Source organism: Perognathus longimembris, chromosome 9, assembly GCF_023159225.1.
Source record: "Perognathus longimembris pacificus isolate PPM17 chromosome 9, ASM2315922v1, whole genome shotgun sequence".
Classification (NCBI taxonomy): domain Eukaryota; kingdom Metazoa; phylum Chordata; class Mammalia; order Rodentia; family Heteromyidae; genus Perognathus; species Perognathus longimembris.
The window spans coordinates 65,462,732-65,479,315 of record NC_063169.1 but is presented as its reverse complement, the minus strand read 5'-3'; the positions used below and the strand labels follow the sequence as shown (position 1 = coordinate 65,479,315).

The window sequence follows — 16,584 nt, the reverse complement described above, 5'->3', positions numbered from 1 at the left end:
GGATGTCTTTCCTTATCTTCTGTGCTGCTGGTTTAGTGGTGATAAATTGTTTCAGTTTTGTGGTGTTGTTTTTTGTTTTTTTTTATCATGGACTGTTTTTATTTTCCCTTCCTTTATGAATGAAAGCTTTGCTGGGAAGAGTATTCTGGGTTGGCATTGTTTACTTTCAGTACTTGAAATATAGCATCCACGCCCTCTTTGCTTCTGTGGTTTCTGTTGAGAAATATACTGAGAAGTATACTGTTGAGAAGTAATCTGATAGGTTTCCCTATGTAAGTGGTCTGTCCTCTGACAGCCTTTCTTATTTTTGGTTTTGAGTGCTTGGTGTTCTAACTATACTATGTCATGGAGAGGTTCTTAGCTGCTCTGTTGGGTGTTTACATTTTTCAAGAGTTTGGGAGCTTTCTGCTGTTACCCTGTTGAATATATTTTCTGTGCCTTTAACTATCTTCTCTTCTTCCTCAGTATCCATAGATATGAATCTGGTCTTTTAACAGACTCCTGGAGTTCTTACAGACTCCTTTCTTGTTTTCTTGATCGTGTGCGTTTTCTTCTTCCTTTCTATCTTTGCTGTTTTCAGGCCCAGAAACTCTGTCTTCCATGTCTTCTGTCTGACTGAGGGGACTTTCTACTTTATATTTCCTTTCTCAGCCTCGAGTTTGATTGTTTTGCAGGCTGAGGGAGGAAAGGAAAAGGGGGAAGGAAGAAGGAATGTGACTGAACAAAGCTGCTTCCTGGGAATCTCCCATCCTCCCGCCATAATTTGCTTTAAAGTCTCGTTTCTCAGACCGTTTGGCTATTCTCAGCTGCAAGAGGGTCGTGATCTATGTTCGAGTCTGGTCTTCAGCCACCATGGTAGGCTGTATCCGTCAGGGGCTGGGGTTGGCCTTGGCGCGTGCTAGGGCTTGGCAGCCCATTTGGAGGCTGGATTTGAATTGAATCGTGAAAAGTTGAATGAGCTGTGATACTCTTCCAAGCAGCAAGTGCCGACTGAATAAGTGAAGCAGCAGAAGGGCTGCTCTCCACCGGAAGGACTAGCCCTGCCCGCGTAGCCCATCATCGTGCTTTAAGCCCGGCCGGGGGCAGCAGTCACCGTATTTTTTTTTTTCAAATGCTCCCCCACTTAATTCTAGTTCTTAAACTTAAAATACAACTTTTTTTTCTTGCTTTCTCTTCCATCTTGAAAATGATAGTACGTAATAAGGCTCAATAGTTATTGATTCTAATTCCAAATATTTAAACTGGTTTGATTTGATGTTAATGATTTTCTTCTGGACAGATCTTGGGAAATTAACACTATCTGCTGTAATTACTATTAGTCTGTTATTTCCCTGCATCTTTATGGTAATTTTAAGATTATGTTGCTGGCTGGCCTGATGACTTTCTTAATTATTAAGACAGGTAGTTTGTGGATGAATTATAAATAGTGAGGGCCCTATTGCTTGGTCTTGGTGTGTCCCTGAACGTCTATGGAAGCCGACTCAGGTCTGTTGACTCTACAGAAAGCAGATGTGTGTCTCTGCCTGTATGTTGCAGTTCCATTTACTCTATTTTGGTTACTTTATTTTTATAACATTGTTTTCTATGTCCTCATATTATTTTAGAGTATTGATTCTTTTGGGTTTTATGGTGACATTTATGTGATAGCTTAGTGTTTTCAGGCTCCTAGACAGCATAAACGTGCATTCATTGTGGTCTCACCATCACATCGTCTGAACATTATAATCTCACCTCGTTTGGTTTGTGCACGTGTGCGCACTGTGGTCAGTGGATCTGGTCAGTCTGTGCCCTGCTGCCAGAGGTCTCCTCATCTCCACTCTTCCTCCTGGCCTGCCAGCCCTTCAGCCCCCTCTCTTCCTCCCGACTGGCCTCTTACACCTCTACTCCAGTCCCTACAGCACGGTCTTCCTCAGCACGCTCGTGTGGACTTTGTGGTTTTGGCAAACTACAGAGTCTAATGATGATTGTTTTATCCATTTTCTTATTTTATTGTAATTCTGGTGATACTGAGGAGGACAATGAGGCTCCCCCAGACCTCCATAAATTACCCTAATGAAAGATGCAATCCAGTTCACCCATAAAAAGACAGTGTCTTTCAGGTAAGAAAACAGGAAGAGCCAGACATGTGGGGGAAAGGGAAACCTGAACAAAAGAATTGCTGGTCAGGTGCTAACAGCATAGCCCTAAGAAACCGTAGACAGGGCCGGGCCTTGTAGCAAGGACCAGGACAGCGCAACTATCAGCCCGTCCATCCTTGCTCTGATCCCTGGCCCTGCTGTTTTCTCACCAGCCCTTGTCCTCCCACTAATGGCTGTGCCCCCGCTGATAGACAACTTACTGGTTCTTCACCCTCCCTCCAGGCTGGTCTGTTAATAGTCTGGAACCCCCTGGGAGTGTTCAGAGAGCCTTTCTTAACACAGTGGTCTGTGCTGTTACTGTGTGCTTCCATGTGGTAACGGATGAGTTTCTCAACGTGGAATGCCCATCAGGATCTGGGCTACGTTATGCTTCATTGTCTCCCACGTATTGTTCAATGGAAATCTGAGTTGTACTATCTTACAATTTGAGACTTAACAGCTTTTATTACTCCAGTTTCTGGCCTGCATCAACTTGATGCAGATACCATTGACATTATAATGAGTTCGAGGGAAATGTTTTAATTCATCATAAATATTTTAATTCATTATATTAGTAGGTCATAATAATAACGTTTTTGGAACATAAAAGTATTAGCTAGAAAATCTAGTTTCTCCGACTGATTTCTTTTTATAACTTAACCCTTTAGTAGACTAAAAACTCAAGAATAATAGTTGTAATGTTAACCAAGTGCTCAATTATAAGTAAAAAGCATTTTCCTAGTAGTTACCATAGCTACACGCAGCCTTCCTGTGGTTCCAGAGACAATGTCTCCATGATCACAGTAACACTGAGCATTGCTTTTGTGGGAAAGCAGAGGGAGGAGCGGGAGCCGAGCGCAGGGCCTTCTCACCCCAAGCCGCCCCACCGGGAGGGGACGGCTGGCTTTGCACCTGAGGTTTAGGGTCCTCCACTACTTACCCCGTGTTTGTGAATGGGAATTTCCTTAACTGATTGTCACAACTGTATTCAAATTCTGGAAGTCTAATTTACACGGGGTGGTTGTATTTCTGCAGTATTTTTTAAATGTAAGCAAGCTTTGGATATTTTCTGGAAGCACCAATTCACAGAAATGAAATCAAGTAAATCAGGATGAGGCCAACTTGTAGGATCCAAAGACACCCGAAGTGCTGGTTCCTGCTCAGGAAGGACAAATGAGCATCCACTTGTGGACATGGATCGTGCCAGTGTTTGAACACTGTGCATTCAGTACTTTCATAGTTCTAGGGCCGAGTAGGGGCCACATTTATCCTAAGATGACGTTTGCGAGGAATGGTTTTCTCTGGAGAGTAGCAGGCTGTCGGGGCATTCCGAGTGACTGCAGAACGGCTGGAAGCAACTGCGTGGTTTGGAAGGGCTGGAGGGGATGAGTCACCGGGGAGCAGGATGACAACTACAAACAGAAATGCTAGTGACCTCTGATTATTGGCCATAGAAGGCTAGAGAAATCTCTAGAACCTTCCCAGACATCTCAAGTCAAGATGGAAGGTAGAGGCCGGAGTGTCAGTTTGTGGGAAGTCAAATGCTCCTGTGACATTTGAACGCGCGTGTGGGGTGTGCGGTCCCTGCATGCCCTGTGCCTCCCTGGGGAAGCCCCGCCCACAGCGCCCCTCCCCCAACTGCCCACTAAGCCAAAAGCCTTGCAACTCTCCTCGCGCTCTCCATCATTTCCCTACTGCTGCTAATGATTCGGACGGGCTTCTTAAAGAGCCATTGTAATGCTGTGTTTTCACCTGAAGTGGTCATGAGGTCTAGTGGGGGTCAGGATAGAAAGAACGGGAAATGGCAGGCACTTCTGAGTCCTTCGGTCCAAACGTAGTGTCTTGCATGGGCAGCGAAGAGGAAGTAGACACGGGGAAAGGTCTGCTTATGGGAGCTGCCCTCGAAGCCCGCGCCCCTGCGATGGTCAGAGGTGGACTGCTTCGTCAGTGCCGTGCCCCACGGTGACTCGTGTGTGCTTGCCATGAAGGTCGACGTGGGAGTGGTGCACTTCACGCCCTTGGTCCAGCCCAGGATACAGCAGCCCTTCAAGCTGGTGGAAAAGGTCGTTCAGAATGCCTTTCAGTTCCGAAGGAAATACTGCCACCGAGGGCTCGGGTAAGAACCTCTCTGCTCCTTCCTGCTTGTGCACTCTCTTAAAGGCATGTATGGGGGCTTGGGATCCAGCTCAGTGGAAGAACACCTGCCTGGCCAGTGCAAGGCCCCGAGTTCGGTCCTCAGATGGGGGGGGCGGTCTATAAAGGCATGTGTGACTGGTGTTTAGTGCAGAGCCAGTGATGAGCAAAATGTGGTCACCACAAAGGTCAGGAAGCCTTGACTTCACCTCAGGTGCCACTATGGGCTGGGCTGGGCTCGATCCCAGGTACAGCCTGAAGCTGACAGTTGCACGGCATGACCTGTACTCTGCTTCTTGCTTCATGTACAGTGTTGGGCCACATCCGTGCTGAAGAAGGTGCACTAAGATGAACGGGGCCGTGACTTACTGGATCACTGCCCTAGACACACAAGCAAGCTCTGGCCCAGACCCATTTAGCCCAGGACTTCAGAAAGTAGAAGGCACTTTCTATGATTTCCCCTCGTGAGTCCGGGCTGTTACACACAGCGGCATGCATGAGTCTGCTTTCACATTAAAGCCAACAAATGTGCGCTGAGACGCAGCATCCAGCAGCTAGAATCATCAGGAAGAGGGGTGTGGACCGCCACGCCTCCCCACAGCCCGCTAGCCGTTCCGCAGGCGGTTCCCTGGTTCCCTGTGCTGGGCAGGGCTGCGCAGGCCACGCGGGGCACGAGGCAGGACACGCGGGTGTGCTTGCTGGCATCCAGGCCATCTGTCTGCCGGCATCAATAATTCTGCATGTCTGGACAATTTTGTTGCAAATATGCCAGTGGCTCTTGATAGAGAAAACGTTCTCTGCCCCTGTGCTAAGGGCACAAATGTCATACTGTGTCAGAAAGAACGAGAACGGAAATAAAAGGAACGAGCCGTACAAGTGACAAATCTGTGCCCACAAAACAGAGCCCCCGTGTAGCTCCGTGCAGGGGTGTCGGGTGGGGAGCTGTGTGCACACACTGGAAGTTGGCCTCACTAGGCTTTCTGCGACTCTCAAACACCAGCGTGATGGCTGCAGTGCACCCATCCAGGGGCGCCCAGGTCCCCAGGCGGAGCCGCAGACACGCACAGCACTCCCACCGGGTGAAAACACGCTTGCGGGAGGGAGTCCCCCGCCACATCATCTGGTGGCCTAACAGTGTGCTTTGCTTCCTGGTTCTCAAGTGTGCCTTAGAGGAGACAGGGTAACTCCACACAAACACCGCAAAGCCCACTCGTGTCTGAGAGTGCTGACCACGGGCCCCCAGCCGCTTCCGTTCAGCTCAGCCCTGGCTGTCCCAAACGACGAGACGGAAGTGGTGCCCACGGTGCAGTGCATCCTGGGTAGTGGGAGCCCTCAGCAGACCCTCTCTGCCACAGAAGAGGACTCAGAGCCAAGTCCAGCCCAGGGGGGCTTGGCAGTGCCTCGGGCAGCCCACCTCAGTGTGTGCAAATATTAAAGGATTACTTCAAACCACTCTTAAAGATGCTGCCAAAATATCTTAAGCCGGGCGCCAGTGGCTTACTCTTTAATCCCTGCTGCTCAGGAGGCTGAGAGGTAAAGGTCACAATTGGAAGCCAGCCTGGCAGACACATCGGAGAGAATCATCTCCGGTTAAGCAGGAAGAGGCCAGAGGTGGCAGTGCTACTGAGGGTAGAGTGCTAGCCCCGAGTGGAAATGAATGCAGAGGAACAGCACCCAGACTCTGAGATCAAGCCCCATTGCCGGCACGCACACGCGCGCACACACACGCAAACACACGCTAAAGAGGAAAATAACTACTTGTATTTTCACAACAGGGATCGTGTAACTTTGGAAAACAGGTCACTCTCTTAGGCTGAAGTTACTAAGTGTCCAAAGATGGACACGTTGACATGACAGAGCATCAGACTTAGGAGCTCGTGTCCCTGAGGCGGTAGTGTAGACAACGTCCATCAAAACACAAGGCAAACCAAAACATTCCTAGCACAATCCGCCCTTAGAATTCTTCCTCGTGTGGACACGCTTGGCATGCGCGCGCACCAGATCTCGTGGGGGGGGGGGGGGCCGGGGGCTCAGTGGGCCTCTCCCTCGGGGTGCCAGGTGCCGGGAACCCTGTCATTTTCAAGTAAGTGAAAGGGCCTTGTGGTTCTCTTGATATTTTTTTTAATTCCTCAGAATGTTGTTCCCCGAGGCTCAGCGCCTAGAAAACACTGGAAGACTCTTACAGCTGGCGGACGTCGAGCCCACTCTCCGGCCCACCCAGCTCTCCATCTTGCACTTCAAGAGCCTCTGTGACATCTACAGAGACATGTGTGACGAAGACCCTCAGCTCCTTGCTTATAATTTCAGAGAAGAACTTAGGCAAAGCAAGAGGAAACTCGTGGAGGAGGAGGAGGAGGAGGAGGAGGAAGGGGAGGAGGAAGGGGAGAGCCGCGGGCCCTAGCCGCTCCCCGACACGGGACTTCCACAGTGTGGAGCGCTGGACAATAAATACCAGTGACCAGATGACTTGCGTTCCTTTTACTGTACAGCTTGGTAGAGAAAATAAATATCAAGTAAGGTACAGTACAAGCTTTCTTTTAATGTACATACTGCGTAGGTGGGACACGTTTAGTATAAACAGCATCTATTACAACTTACAATGAGATGTCTGCACCTTGTGCCCCTCAACCGCATTAAAATAACTTAAATGTGCTTTAAGTAAAGCACAATCTTAACAGCTCGATGAAAATGCCCAGGGGATTGGAAAAAGTGACCCTTTTCAAAGCCGTTCATCACATTTTCCCAACCTTTCCTTTACCACACGACTTATAATAATTATAATGCAAATTTTACTTTAAGGATTCTAAGTCATTTTGATACCTGCTCAAAAGGGATATAAGCTAATTTACAGATCCTGACCAGTTTAATCTAGTTTTCTGGTCCACAATAAATTAAAATAACTTAAATCTTTACAGTGATCTTGTGGGAAAATGCGTACTGCACAGAATCCAATAGCGACTCATTTTTCCGCCGTTTCCACTTTGCCACCCGTGTGGAAGTCAGCGGGCCGCGCGCCCCGCCGGGCGCCCCGGGCTACGAGGAGCCGGGGCTCTGCGCCTCATAAAAGCACTCCTCGTTCACCACCGAGGCCAGGCTCTGCACGCTGAACTCTCTCTCCAAAACCAGGTTGAGGTCCGCGCTGGCACTTTCGGGGTGGCTGTCGAGGGACTGGTGACGAGTCTGCGCCTTGAGCAGCGCCCCCCTGTCCCTCCTGGTGCTGTTGGCTTTGCGCTTGATGGGGCAGAAGTGGCCCCGGACCAGCCTGGGCTGCTCCCCGGCCCGCTGGCCCTCGCCCTCGCCCGCGCCGCTGGCCGGCCGCGGCCCCGCCGGCCGGGGCTCGTCCTCCTCCTCCTCCTCCGAGATCCTCAGCCTCTGGAACTGGAGCTCGATGTCCTGGGTGGGGCTGCCCTCGCTCCCGGGGCGGCGGCCGTCCTCGTCCTCGTCGCTCAGAATGTCGCTCTCCTTGAGCCCGTCGGGGAGCTCGGGCGCCGAGCCCTGGCCCTCGGCCACGGGGCCGCCGCTGCTCTGGGTGCCGCTGCTCAGGCTGCCCTCGTCCGAGTCCAGCGAGTGGCCCTTGCTGGGCTCGCCGGGCCACTCGCCGCCGGAGGACGTCCGGAGCCCTCGCAGAGACCTGGAGGACGCTGCGGAGACAAGCAGTGCGCGTGGAGACGCCGAGCCCTCGGCCACGTCAGCGTCTCCGCCATCTACTTGCCACCCCAGCCTGGCGCTCGCACGGAAACCCGGCCGCTGCCAGCAGGGAATGCGCGGTGCCTGTGCTTCCGGGAGGTGTAAGTGGGAGGGTGTGACGCAGCCAGTGAGCAAAGGCAGCAGACACCGAGTTCAAGTCCCGGACTTGGACAAGGAGGAAGATGAGGGGGAGGCGGAAGGGCGGGAGAGAAAGAAGGAAGGAAGAGAGGACCTCAGCAGTTTCAGATTACCAGGACTTCATTAGGTAGGTGGAACAACAAGCTGTCCATTGCACTGAGCGCTAGGATTCTTATTTTTGCCCATGACTGCCTTGAAAATCTAATCACTAATAAAACTCAGTTTTTGCACTTGTATTTTTTTTTTTTTTTGCCAGTCCTGGGGCTTGAACTCAGGGCCTGAGCACTGTCCCTGGCTTCTTTTTGCTCAAGGCTAGCACTCTGCCACCTGAGCCACAGCGCCGCCACTTCTGGCCATTTCTGTATATGTGGTGCTGGGGAATCGAACCCAGGGCTTCCTGTATACGAGGCAAGCACTCTTGCCACTAGGCTATATCCCCAGCCCTTTTGCACTTGTACTGAATTCATGATCTGGTAAGATAGTACTACGTCTCTGAGTACATGTTTTTCCTTTATTTCCTTTTGCAATTCAATTAAAAATTCCCTGTCTCATAAGAGCTGTTTTTGCTGACATGTCTAGCCATTCTTACTTTGCGCGTTACTGTGTGTGATCATTTGTGGGTTTAATGTTGTTCTCTTGGGAAAGGGGGCTTAGTTCGAATGCTTCCCTAGGCAACAGCAGCATTTAGGTTTGGATGGCCATAGCGACATTGGAGAAAAACAGGAAATTTACAGTAAGTCTGAAGAGGCCAGACTGATGAGAAACAAGTTATGCATTTTGTGAAGCAACTAAGACAGAAGGTTCTAGAAAGGCTTTCATTTTTAGAAACGCAGTGTGAGCAGCAGTATGTGGAATGGATTCCCTGCCCACTCACTGAGAGCCAGAAAGAAATACTAATTTCTTGACCATAACTCATTAATTCTCAAGAATTCACTTTCTAGATGCCTGGCCCTAGGAAGTGCAGCCGCCGCCCTGAGCTCGAGACCCTGGCTCGCCTCGGCGGGAGAGGCCGGATGACGCTTAGGCCTCTAAGCAGAGACTTTGCCAAGTACCGTGCAGCTGTCTTCCGAGAGCGCATGCGTGGCTCTCGGGGCCTCTCACCTAACTTGGCGGAAACAGGAACTCTGTTCTTGAGCGGCACCAGGCGCTCCTTGCACGACTTGTCCAGCGCCAGCTCGCACTTGATGTGCCGCCTGAAGTTCTCCCTCAGGATCGAGCGGATCACCTTCACCATGCTGGTTTTGCTCTCGCCGTCGCTGGGGGCAGGGAAGAAACGGCGCGGTGTGCCGAGTGGCCCGGCCGCCCCCTTCCCTGGGCTGGCCTGGGCCCTCAGGCCGGAGCTACACCCACCCACCCACCCGGCCTGGCTGGCAAAGGTGGTGAGAGCTTAGCAGTGTAAGACTGAGATACAGATATCTGCTGGCCGTATCCTTCCACGAGGCTCCGGCGCCTGCTGTAAGGGCCGGGCCTCATTTGCACTGGTCTCAGTGTTTGGAAGCCAGGCTACCTGCAGCACAGCTGGAAGATCGTTTCCGGCCGTCCTTCGATTTCTGACTTTGTGTGGATCAGCTCCCATATGGAGTTATTTTCTGCCCCTGTATCAGAGGAAATGAAAACAAAAAACTATAGTTGTGCTAAAGTACTTGGGTTGAGACCACTTGGAAGGACCACTCTGCAACCGTGAGCCAGCCCTTCTTCCTTGGAGGGCGATGATCTGGGTGTCTTGAGACAGAGCTGGAGAGCTCACAGCACACCCAACCCTCCAACTTCCTCATTCCCCAGCTCAAGTCTCTGAAGACTTTTCTGGCAAAACAAAATGGTTACCTGCCGTGTTCCCCAGTCTCACTTGAAGCGCAGAGATGGGGATCAGCCAGCGGAATTTAAAGGGATCCAAGTCAGCAGAGCCGTGCGCAGGCCGGGAGTTGGAGGGCTACAATGACAAAGTCCAGCAGGAAAAGGGTTAAGGAAGCTGTGAGCCAGGGCCAGGGCAGCGCAGGGAGCAGAAGCCTCAGTGGTACCAGGCTCGGGGCTAGGCCCCAGCCAAGCCTTCCAGGGCCCCCCACTCCTCTTAGGAGGAGGCTTGGAATACTGGGCTCAGCTGCTTCCCTCAGAAGAAGCCCTAACACGAGGCCGCGGCGCCCAGCCCGCTGCTGAGTTAACCTCACGGGGAGACAGAGCCACGGAAAGGGAGCGCTAATTAAAAGTAATTTGTGTCTTACCAATTTCTTTTTCAGTTTGCAGTTTTCTTTATAAACCAGTATGACAGCTCTCTTAAAAACTAAAGAAAAGAGAAAAGCCTTTCATTATTTTATACAAACTCTCTTCCAAGGTGAAAAGGAAAACTGAATGTTTTACTTGAACAAAGCTCTTCAAATTTATGAACCTCTAAAGGCCCCACTTTGCCGATGCCACGTGAGCACCAGCTCTGCCTTCTGCTTGTTGAAAAGCTATTATCTGAAGTAGGTCCCGGCATTGCCCCAGTCTTCCTTTGCGAAGCCGAGGACAGGGGTTCACCTCAGAGACAGTACGCATTGTACTTGCTCTCACTGACAATTCAGAGATTTTGAACAGCCTTAAGATAACAAATTTTGAAATGGCCTCGGGAGATTGTTCCTGTAAGTCCTGGCCTCAGGGGCCTAAGAGAACAGGATGAGTTTTAACTAGCTGGAGGTTGGCTGTGTTGAGCCACCACAGTGAACGTTCTGGAAATTAGGACAAGGGGGCGTGTGTGTGTGTGTAAGTTCTTCACCATGGCCAGTCTTTTTAAGTTTCTGGAATGGAATGGAATACTAACCAAATACTGTGAGCTCAAGGTCCTTTCTGGCTTTTCCCAGAGACAGAAATGGATTCAACCAAGAAACTGTAGAGTGCATCAGAAGTTCCCCCATGGAAAGTTCTGTTACCTAGATTGTAAAGACAGAAGGTATAAACAGGTGTGGAAACCCTAAGAGTAGAGTGTTTCATGACAGACATCCAATTCTGCCGACTGACCTGTCCATCCAACCATATGTGGATGTATATGTAACATGTACATACACACATAAACAGTCTGATAAAATGCAAGTACTTTCTTTTCATGAGACATTAAATATGGAGGCATCCTGTGTCTAAGACAAGCACCCAAGTGTTAGATAAATAACAGGAAGGTGAGGCTTTGCCCAGTGCACACTTGTGTAGGTGGGACGTGCCTTCGTGCAACATGACATTCATCTTAGTGTCCACACTCACTGTTAATGCTTGCCACCTCCCTCCCGAGCCCCCAAACCACACGATGCCTACTAATAACAAACTCTGCCAGTGATCATTATAAAAAATTAAACTCTGCCTCTTTCCTGATCTTCCCACTTTTGTACTTAAACTATATTGTTTCTGTGGGTTTGAAAGTAGATTCAAAATTTAGCACCTATAATCCTAGCTATGCAGGAAGCTGAGATCTGAAGATTCAAGTTCAAAGCCAGGAAAACCTGTGAGACTCTACCTCCAAAAAACTGAAAGAGCAGCGAGGCTCGAGCGGTAAAAAGCCAGCTTCGAGCGAGAAAGGCACAGTGCCCAGGCCCTGAGTTCAAGTCCAGTACTGTCACAGAAAAAGGGGGGAAACTATCAAGGAATTGGACAAAATGGAAAAAAGAAATATCCAAATTCCACTTGGACTGGTTTAAGTAAGCAGGTGGGCAACTAATATTTAGTGTTAAAAGATGGACAGTCTTTCCTGCATCGCCAGCCCTGCTCGCCCTGTTCCGGCCTCCAGGACGGTCGAGCCTCAGCAGCGGGACTCAAGTGAGGCTTGCAGGATATGCGCAGGCCCAAGGCCACCTGAGGGCCGGGCCCCACACACCTCCTTCTCGGTGCCGCTCTGCTCTGCCACCAGCTGGTCGAACACCGTCCCGTAATCCTCGTAGATCTTCTGCATCTCGTTGATGTGGCTGGCGACCTTCTCCATTGCCTTGAGTGCTTCTGTAAAACACGAGAGCACAGTTGTGCTACATCCTCTCCCACGGCAGGACCAGGAGCGCTCGCCACTCAAGCCAGGACTGAAGGCAGTTCTCACCAGCAGCGGCCCACTGTGACCCAGTCATTTCCATGGCAAGCAGTCGAGTAACTTCTACCGTAAAACCTCTGAATCACTGACACTAGCAGCTGCCGCCGGGCCCGGATCACAGTGGTGATTTATGGGCACCGTCTCACCCCTGCCATAGCCCAATCCCTGCAGCCAAACCCACTCTACACAAGAGAAGAAGCAGGCAGGGGAGGTGGAACCAAAACGCAGCCTGAGACGGGCTGGACGCTGCACCTGCCCTGTTCTGTACCCCCCCAGCCCCCCCACACCCCTCCCACACACACCCCGAAGGGAACTGGAATCCAAGCTCCTGTTTTCAGGGACAGCTCGACTGTAACTCATGTATCCTAACTGGACAAATGCGCGTGAGACAAAACGATTCAGCGGCTCAGGCTGCCTCCCAATTTAGTATATTCCCTCCTGTGTTTGCCTGGCTTGACATTTTAGTTCATTCTGGAGAGATGAGCTCTTGATAGTAGTTCAATACTAATCACAATGTCCATCATTTACTTACAGAACTCAACTTCCACATACAAAAATGCTCTGCCTTCGCTGCTTATGATACAAAGTGTGTTTATCAAGGGAAAAAAATAACAAGACTAATTTAATTTACGTGCTTCTTGGTGCTTATTTACTCAGTTCTACTAAACTGCCCAGGAATTTTGTGACAGGCGACTTCCCTGGACTTGCTCATTTTGATGCGAGTACAGGGTCCTCCTGTGTGGCCCCGGGAAGCGCCTCCTCTAGGGGAAGCTCTGCTCTCCAGGGCCGCGTGCGGTGGGCAAATGGTATCTCAGGGAGTCACAGGGTGACAAGTGAAGCACAGCCTGGGTGTACAGCACCCCTCCCGTCACTGAAACGCTGGCGTCAACCGTGCGCTTTCAAGGATGTCCACAAGAGGGCGCCTCGCCCATCCTGCAACACAAGCAGCACCGGGACACAAAAAAAACCTACAGAACCTCAGCAGGGATGGAGGGCGAGGCTTGACTCTCAGTGACAAGCAGCGAAGCGCTCTTCACGCCGGCGTAGACGGCGCATTCCTCCAGTTCACCCCAATCTCACAGGAGAAGCACAGAGCGCCGGGCCGGGCCTCACCTGTCAGGTGGTAGTGCTCCTCGCTCTCGTGGTCGGTGAGGGACACAAGCTCCTTGAGCAGCAGCGGGTACTTGAGCACCCGCTGGACGGGCTTGATGAGGTAGGACTCGAGCGTGGACGAGTGCTGCTTCGTGGGGTTCCGCGCGTCCAGAAAAGCCTTGAAGGCCTTATCGGTCCTCGCTGCAAGCAAGGGAGAGGACTTAGAAGACCTCAACTGCAGTACTTCATTGAATGCTGAGTAGCATTGGGAGGGTTTTGTGTTTTTGCCGGCCCTCGGGGCTTGAACTCGGGGCCTAAGCGCTGCCTCTAAGCCCCTTCTTGTTCGCGGCTAGCACTGAACCACCAGAGCCACAGCTTTCTCTGTGATCGGCTGGAGACAGGAGTCTCCCACTTTCCTGCCTGGCCTGGCCTTGAACCGCGATCCTCAGATCTCAGCCTCCTGAGTGGCTAGGGTTACGGGCGTGAGCCACCGGCACACAGCTTACTAGAGTCTTACGTCATCATTTTTATTGCTGTCCTATAATAAAAGTCCCGCACTCCAGAGGGTACCCCGGTATTACGGGGGGGACGCAGTGCCCCGGCTCCCAAGCCCCATGAGGGAGGACGCGGGGAGCGGTGCAGAGCGTGGCCCTGCCTTACGAAGCTCAGTTCTCCTTTGTTAATGGTCTAACATACAGCAGCCATGAGAAGATAGGAACTCACCTCGCTCTAGAACCTTCTGGACTTTAATATGGTTAGCACAGAAGCCACTGTACAGTTTAAAGTGGTCGGCGTAATAGAGAAAGGAGCCTCCCAGGGAAAACAGCAACTTCTAGAAGGAGAGGAGAGAGAGACGTCAGAGGCTTTGCTGGGGGGGGGGGGGGTGCAGCCGCAGCAGCCACGCCGTCAAGCCGGAGAGACTGCGGTAAGATCTCGGGGCGACTGGCAGCCAGCCCGTGGCTCAGCGCGAGCGCCCTGCACCACGGTTGTCCCTCTCGTCTTTGGAGCGCTTCCCGTCTGCCTGGCATCTGCACTGACACCCACAAAGGAGACGGTCCCCCCCACTTCCCGGCACGGGGCAGGTGCTCTCACTGCAGAGGCGGCTGCCTCGGTCTCCCTGCTGGAGGGGCGCGGGGCTGTGGGACAGGGCGCGCCTGGAGCGGGGCAGCGGTGTGAGCAGGAGTGTGAGCAGGACGATGGTATGAGCGGGACGGCGGTGTGAGCGGGACGGCAGTGTGAGCAGGATGGTGGTGTGAGTGGGACGGCGGTGTGAGCAGGACAGTGGTGTGAATGGGATGGCGGTGTGAGCGGGACGGCGGTGTGATCAGGACGATGGTGTGAGCGGGGCGGCAGTGTGAGCGGGACGGCAGTGTGAGCAGGATGGTGGTGTGAGTGGGACGGCGGTGTGAGCGGGACAGTGGTGTGAATGGGACGGCGGTGTGAGTGGGACGATGGTGTGAGCAGGACAATGGTGTGAGTGGGATGGCGGTGTGAGCTGGGTGGGTGTAAGTGGGACGTTGGTGTGACAGGGCGGTGGTGTGAGCGGGTGAGTAGGATGGTGGTGTGCGGGACGGTGGTGTGAGCAGGGCGGTGGTGTGAGCGGGTGAGTAGGATGGTGGTGTGAGCGGGACGGCGGTGTGAGCAGGGCGGTGGTGTGAGCGGGTGAGTAGGATGGTGGTGTGAGCGGGACGGTGGTGTGACTGGGACCATGGTGTGAGAGGAGCAGCAGTGTAAGTGAAACAATGGTGTGAGCGGGACAACAGTGTGAGTGGGACCATGCTGTGAGTGGCACGATGGTGTGAGCAGTACGATGGTGTGAGTGGGAGGGTGTGAGCAAGATGACAGTGTTAGTGTGATGGCGGTGTGAGTGGGAATGTGATGTGAGCAGGATGGTGGTGTGAGTGGGATGGTGGTGTGAACAGGAGTGTGAGCGGGACGGTGGTGTGAACAGGAGTGTGAGCGGGACGGTGGTGTGAACAGGAGTGTGAGTGGGGTGGTGGTGTGAACAGGAGTGTGAGCGGGACGGTGGTGTGAGCAGAATGGCGGTGTGAGCCGGACGCCGCCGCCTCCTTGCTGTAACGTACTCTGAACTGAGCCGGCGTTTCCAGGAGGCTGAAGTCCGCGGACGCCGAGATCCCGTCCTCCAGCGTCTCCAGAAAGACCTTCTGGAACTCCAGCATCTCCGGCAGGCTTCCGAAGAGTGACTCCATCTGAGGGAAGGGCGGGACTCAGCTGCCTGCCCCCAGGCGGGGGGTACACAGCCCCCCCAAGCTCCAGCCTGCACCTCCCTAGTTCCGCAGAGAACGCTGACTTCCCTGAGTATTAAATTTCTCGTACTGAAAACAACGTCAGGCCCCACTTCCTTCTCCAATGCCCGTGTGGCTCTTGTCCCCCTTCCTGCCTGTGCCCGGTACTTTCTCGGGGTGCTCTGCCCTGGTGCTCTGCCCTGGCCCGGGTTGTGAGTGGCCGCCCGGGGTCCTGGGGCACCGGCGGGGTTTACCTCGTCCTGGGTGAGGAACGTCTCATTCTGCAGCGGCTCCAGGTACAATTCAAACAGGCAGCTCAGGTCCTGAAAGACAGGGAGTCCAACTCTCAGTTCCCCGAAATGCCCCGCTCCACAGAGAACTCCTGCAGGAGCCAGAAGGTGTCTTGTTGAAGTTCTTGCCCCTGACAGGTGACGTTATTGCTTCCTGGAGCAAAGGTCACTCCGCGATGCTGTCATCTGCGCCTCCTGCTCCCTTCTCTAGGGATCAGGTGACGCTGGCTGACAGAGCAGGCTTCCTCCATCCCGGCAGGGGGGCTGCTCCGGGGGACCCCAGTGCCCTGCTCCTCCACTGTGGCGTGGGGAGGGAGACCTGGAAGCTTCAACTCCCTGGGGCCCGTGGCTTGCAGCTGAGCTGGGGGTGGGGGGGCTCGGACACGCCCCGTCTCCCGCCTCTCCTAACGCACGGGCTCGCTTCCCGCAGACGGCGAGCCTCGCGCGCTCGTGTCCACAGCACAAGCTGCCTTGGCCACGGAGCGAGCCGGGCTCCATCTCCGTGCGTCGCCCCGCGCACGCGCCCTCCCCGGGCGCCCCGCCCCTGCGCCCTCCCCGCCGCCCCCCCCCCCCCCCCCCCCCGCGCGGTACCTTCACGTAGGACTTCTCGGTGTCCACGAGCTCCTGGATCACCTTGCGCAGGCGGTCGGCGTCCGACAGGTGGCGGGCCAGCGGCCGGGGCGGGGGCGGGGGGTCCCGGCCGGGCCCCGGCGCCTCCATGGCGCGGCCCTGGGCGTCGAGGAAGCCCCCGCACCGCGCGGCGATCTGCTCCGCGCTCTGGGGACGACAGGGGGCCACGGGCTCAGCGCCCCACCCGGGGAGGCGCCCCGACCCCCCACCCC

The 16,584-nt window shown here is 53.4% G+C and overlaps 2 protein-coding genes across 7 annotated transcripts in view; one reads left to right on the top strand and one right to left on the bottom strand.

The window, feature by feature from the left end:
• The window catches only part of Tfb1m (transcription factor B1, mitochondrial), a 34,712-nt gene extending 27,939 nt beyond the window's left edge, over positions 1–6,773 (top strand). The window contains exons 6-7 of the mRNA XM_048354352.1: positions 4,106–4,233; positions 6,384–6,773. Coding sequence (XP_048210309.1) covers positions 4,106–4,233; positions 6,384–6,651 — 396 coding nt within the window. The 3' untranslated portion in view covers positions 6,652–6,773. The remainder of the gene's footprint in view (positions 1–4,105; positions 4,234–6,383) is intronic.
• Positions 6,709–16,584, bottom strand: part of Tiam2 (TIAM Rac1 associated GEF 2) — a 172,351-nt gene continuing 162,475 nt past the window's right edge. For all 6 annotated transcript variants that reach the window (XM_048354337.1, XM_048354340.1, XM_048354339.1 and 3 more), the window contains 12 exons: positions 16,334–16,519; positions 15,707–15,775; positions 15,291–15,416; positions 13,930–14,038; positions 13,228–13,407; positions 11,911–12,029; positions 10,870–10,978; positions 10,295–10,353; positions 9,900–10,005; positions 9,583–9,670; positions 9,177–9,331; positions 6,709–7,891 (listed from right to left, as the gene is read on the bottom strand). In XM_048354337.1, the coding sequence (XP_048210294.1) occupies positions 7,284–7,891; positions 9,177–9,331; positions 9,583–9,670; positions 9,900–10,005; positions 10,295–10,353; positions 10,870–10,978; positions 11,911–12,029; positions 13,228–13,407; positions 13,930–14,038; positions 15,291–15,416; positions 15,707–15,775; positions 16,334–16,519 (1,914 nt within the window). In that variant the 3' untranslated portion in view covers positions 6,709–7,283. The remainder of the gene's footprint in view (positions 7,892–9,176; positions 9,332–9,582; positions 9,671–9,899; positions 10,006–10,294; positions 10,354–10,869; positions 10,979–11,910; positions 12,030–13,227; positions 13,408–13,929; positions 14,039–15,290; positions 15,417–15,706; positions 15,776–16,333; positions 16,520–16,584) is intronic.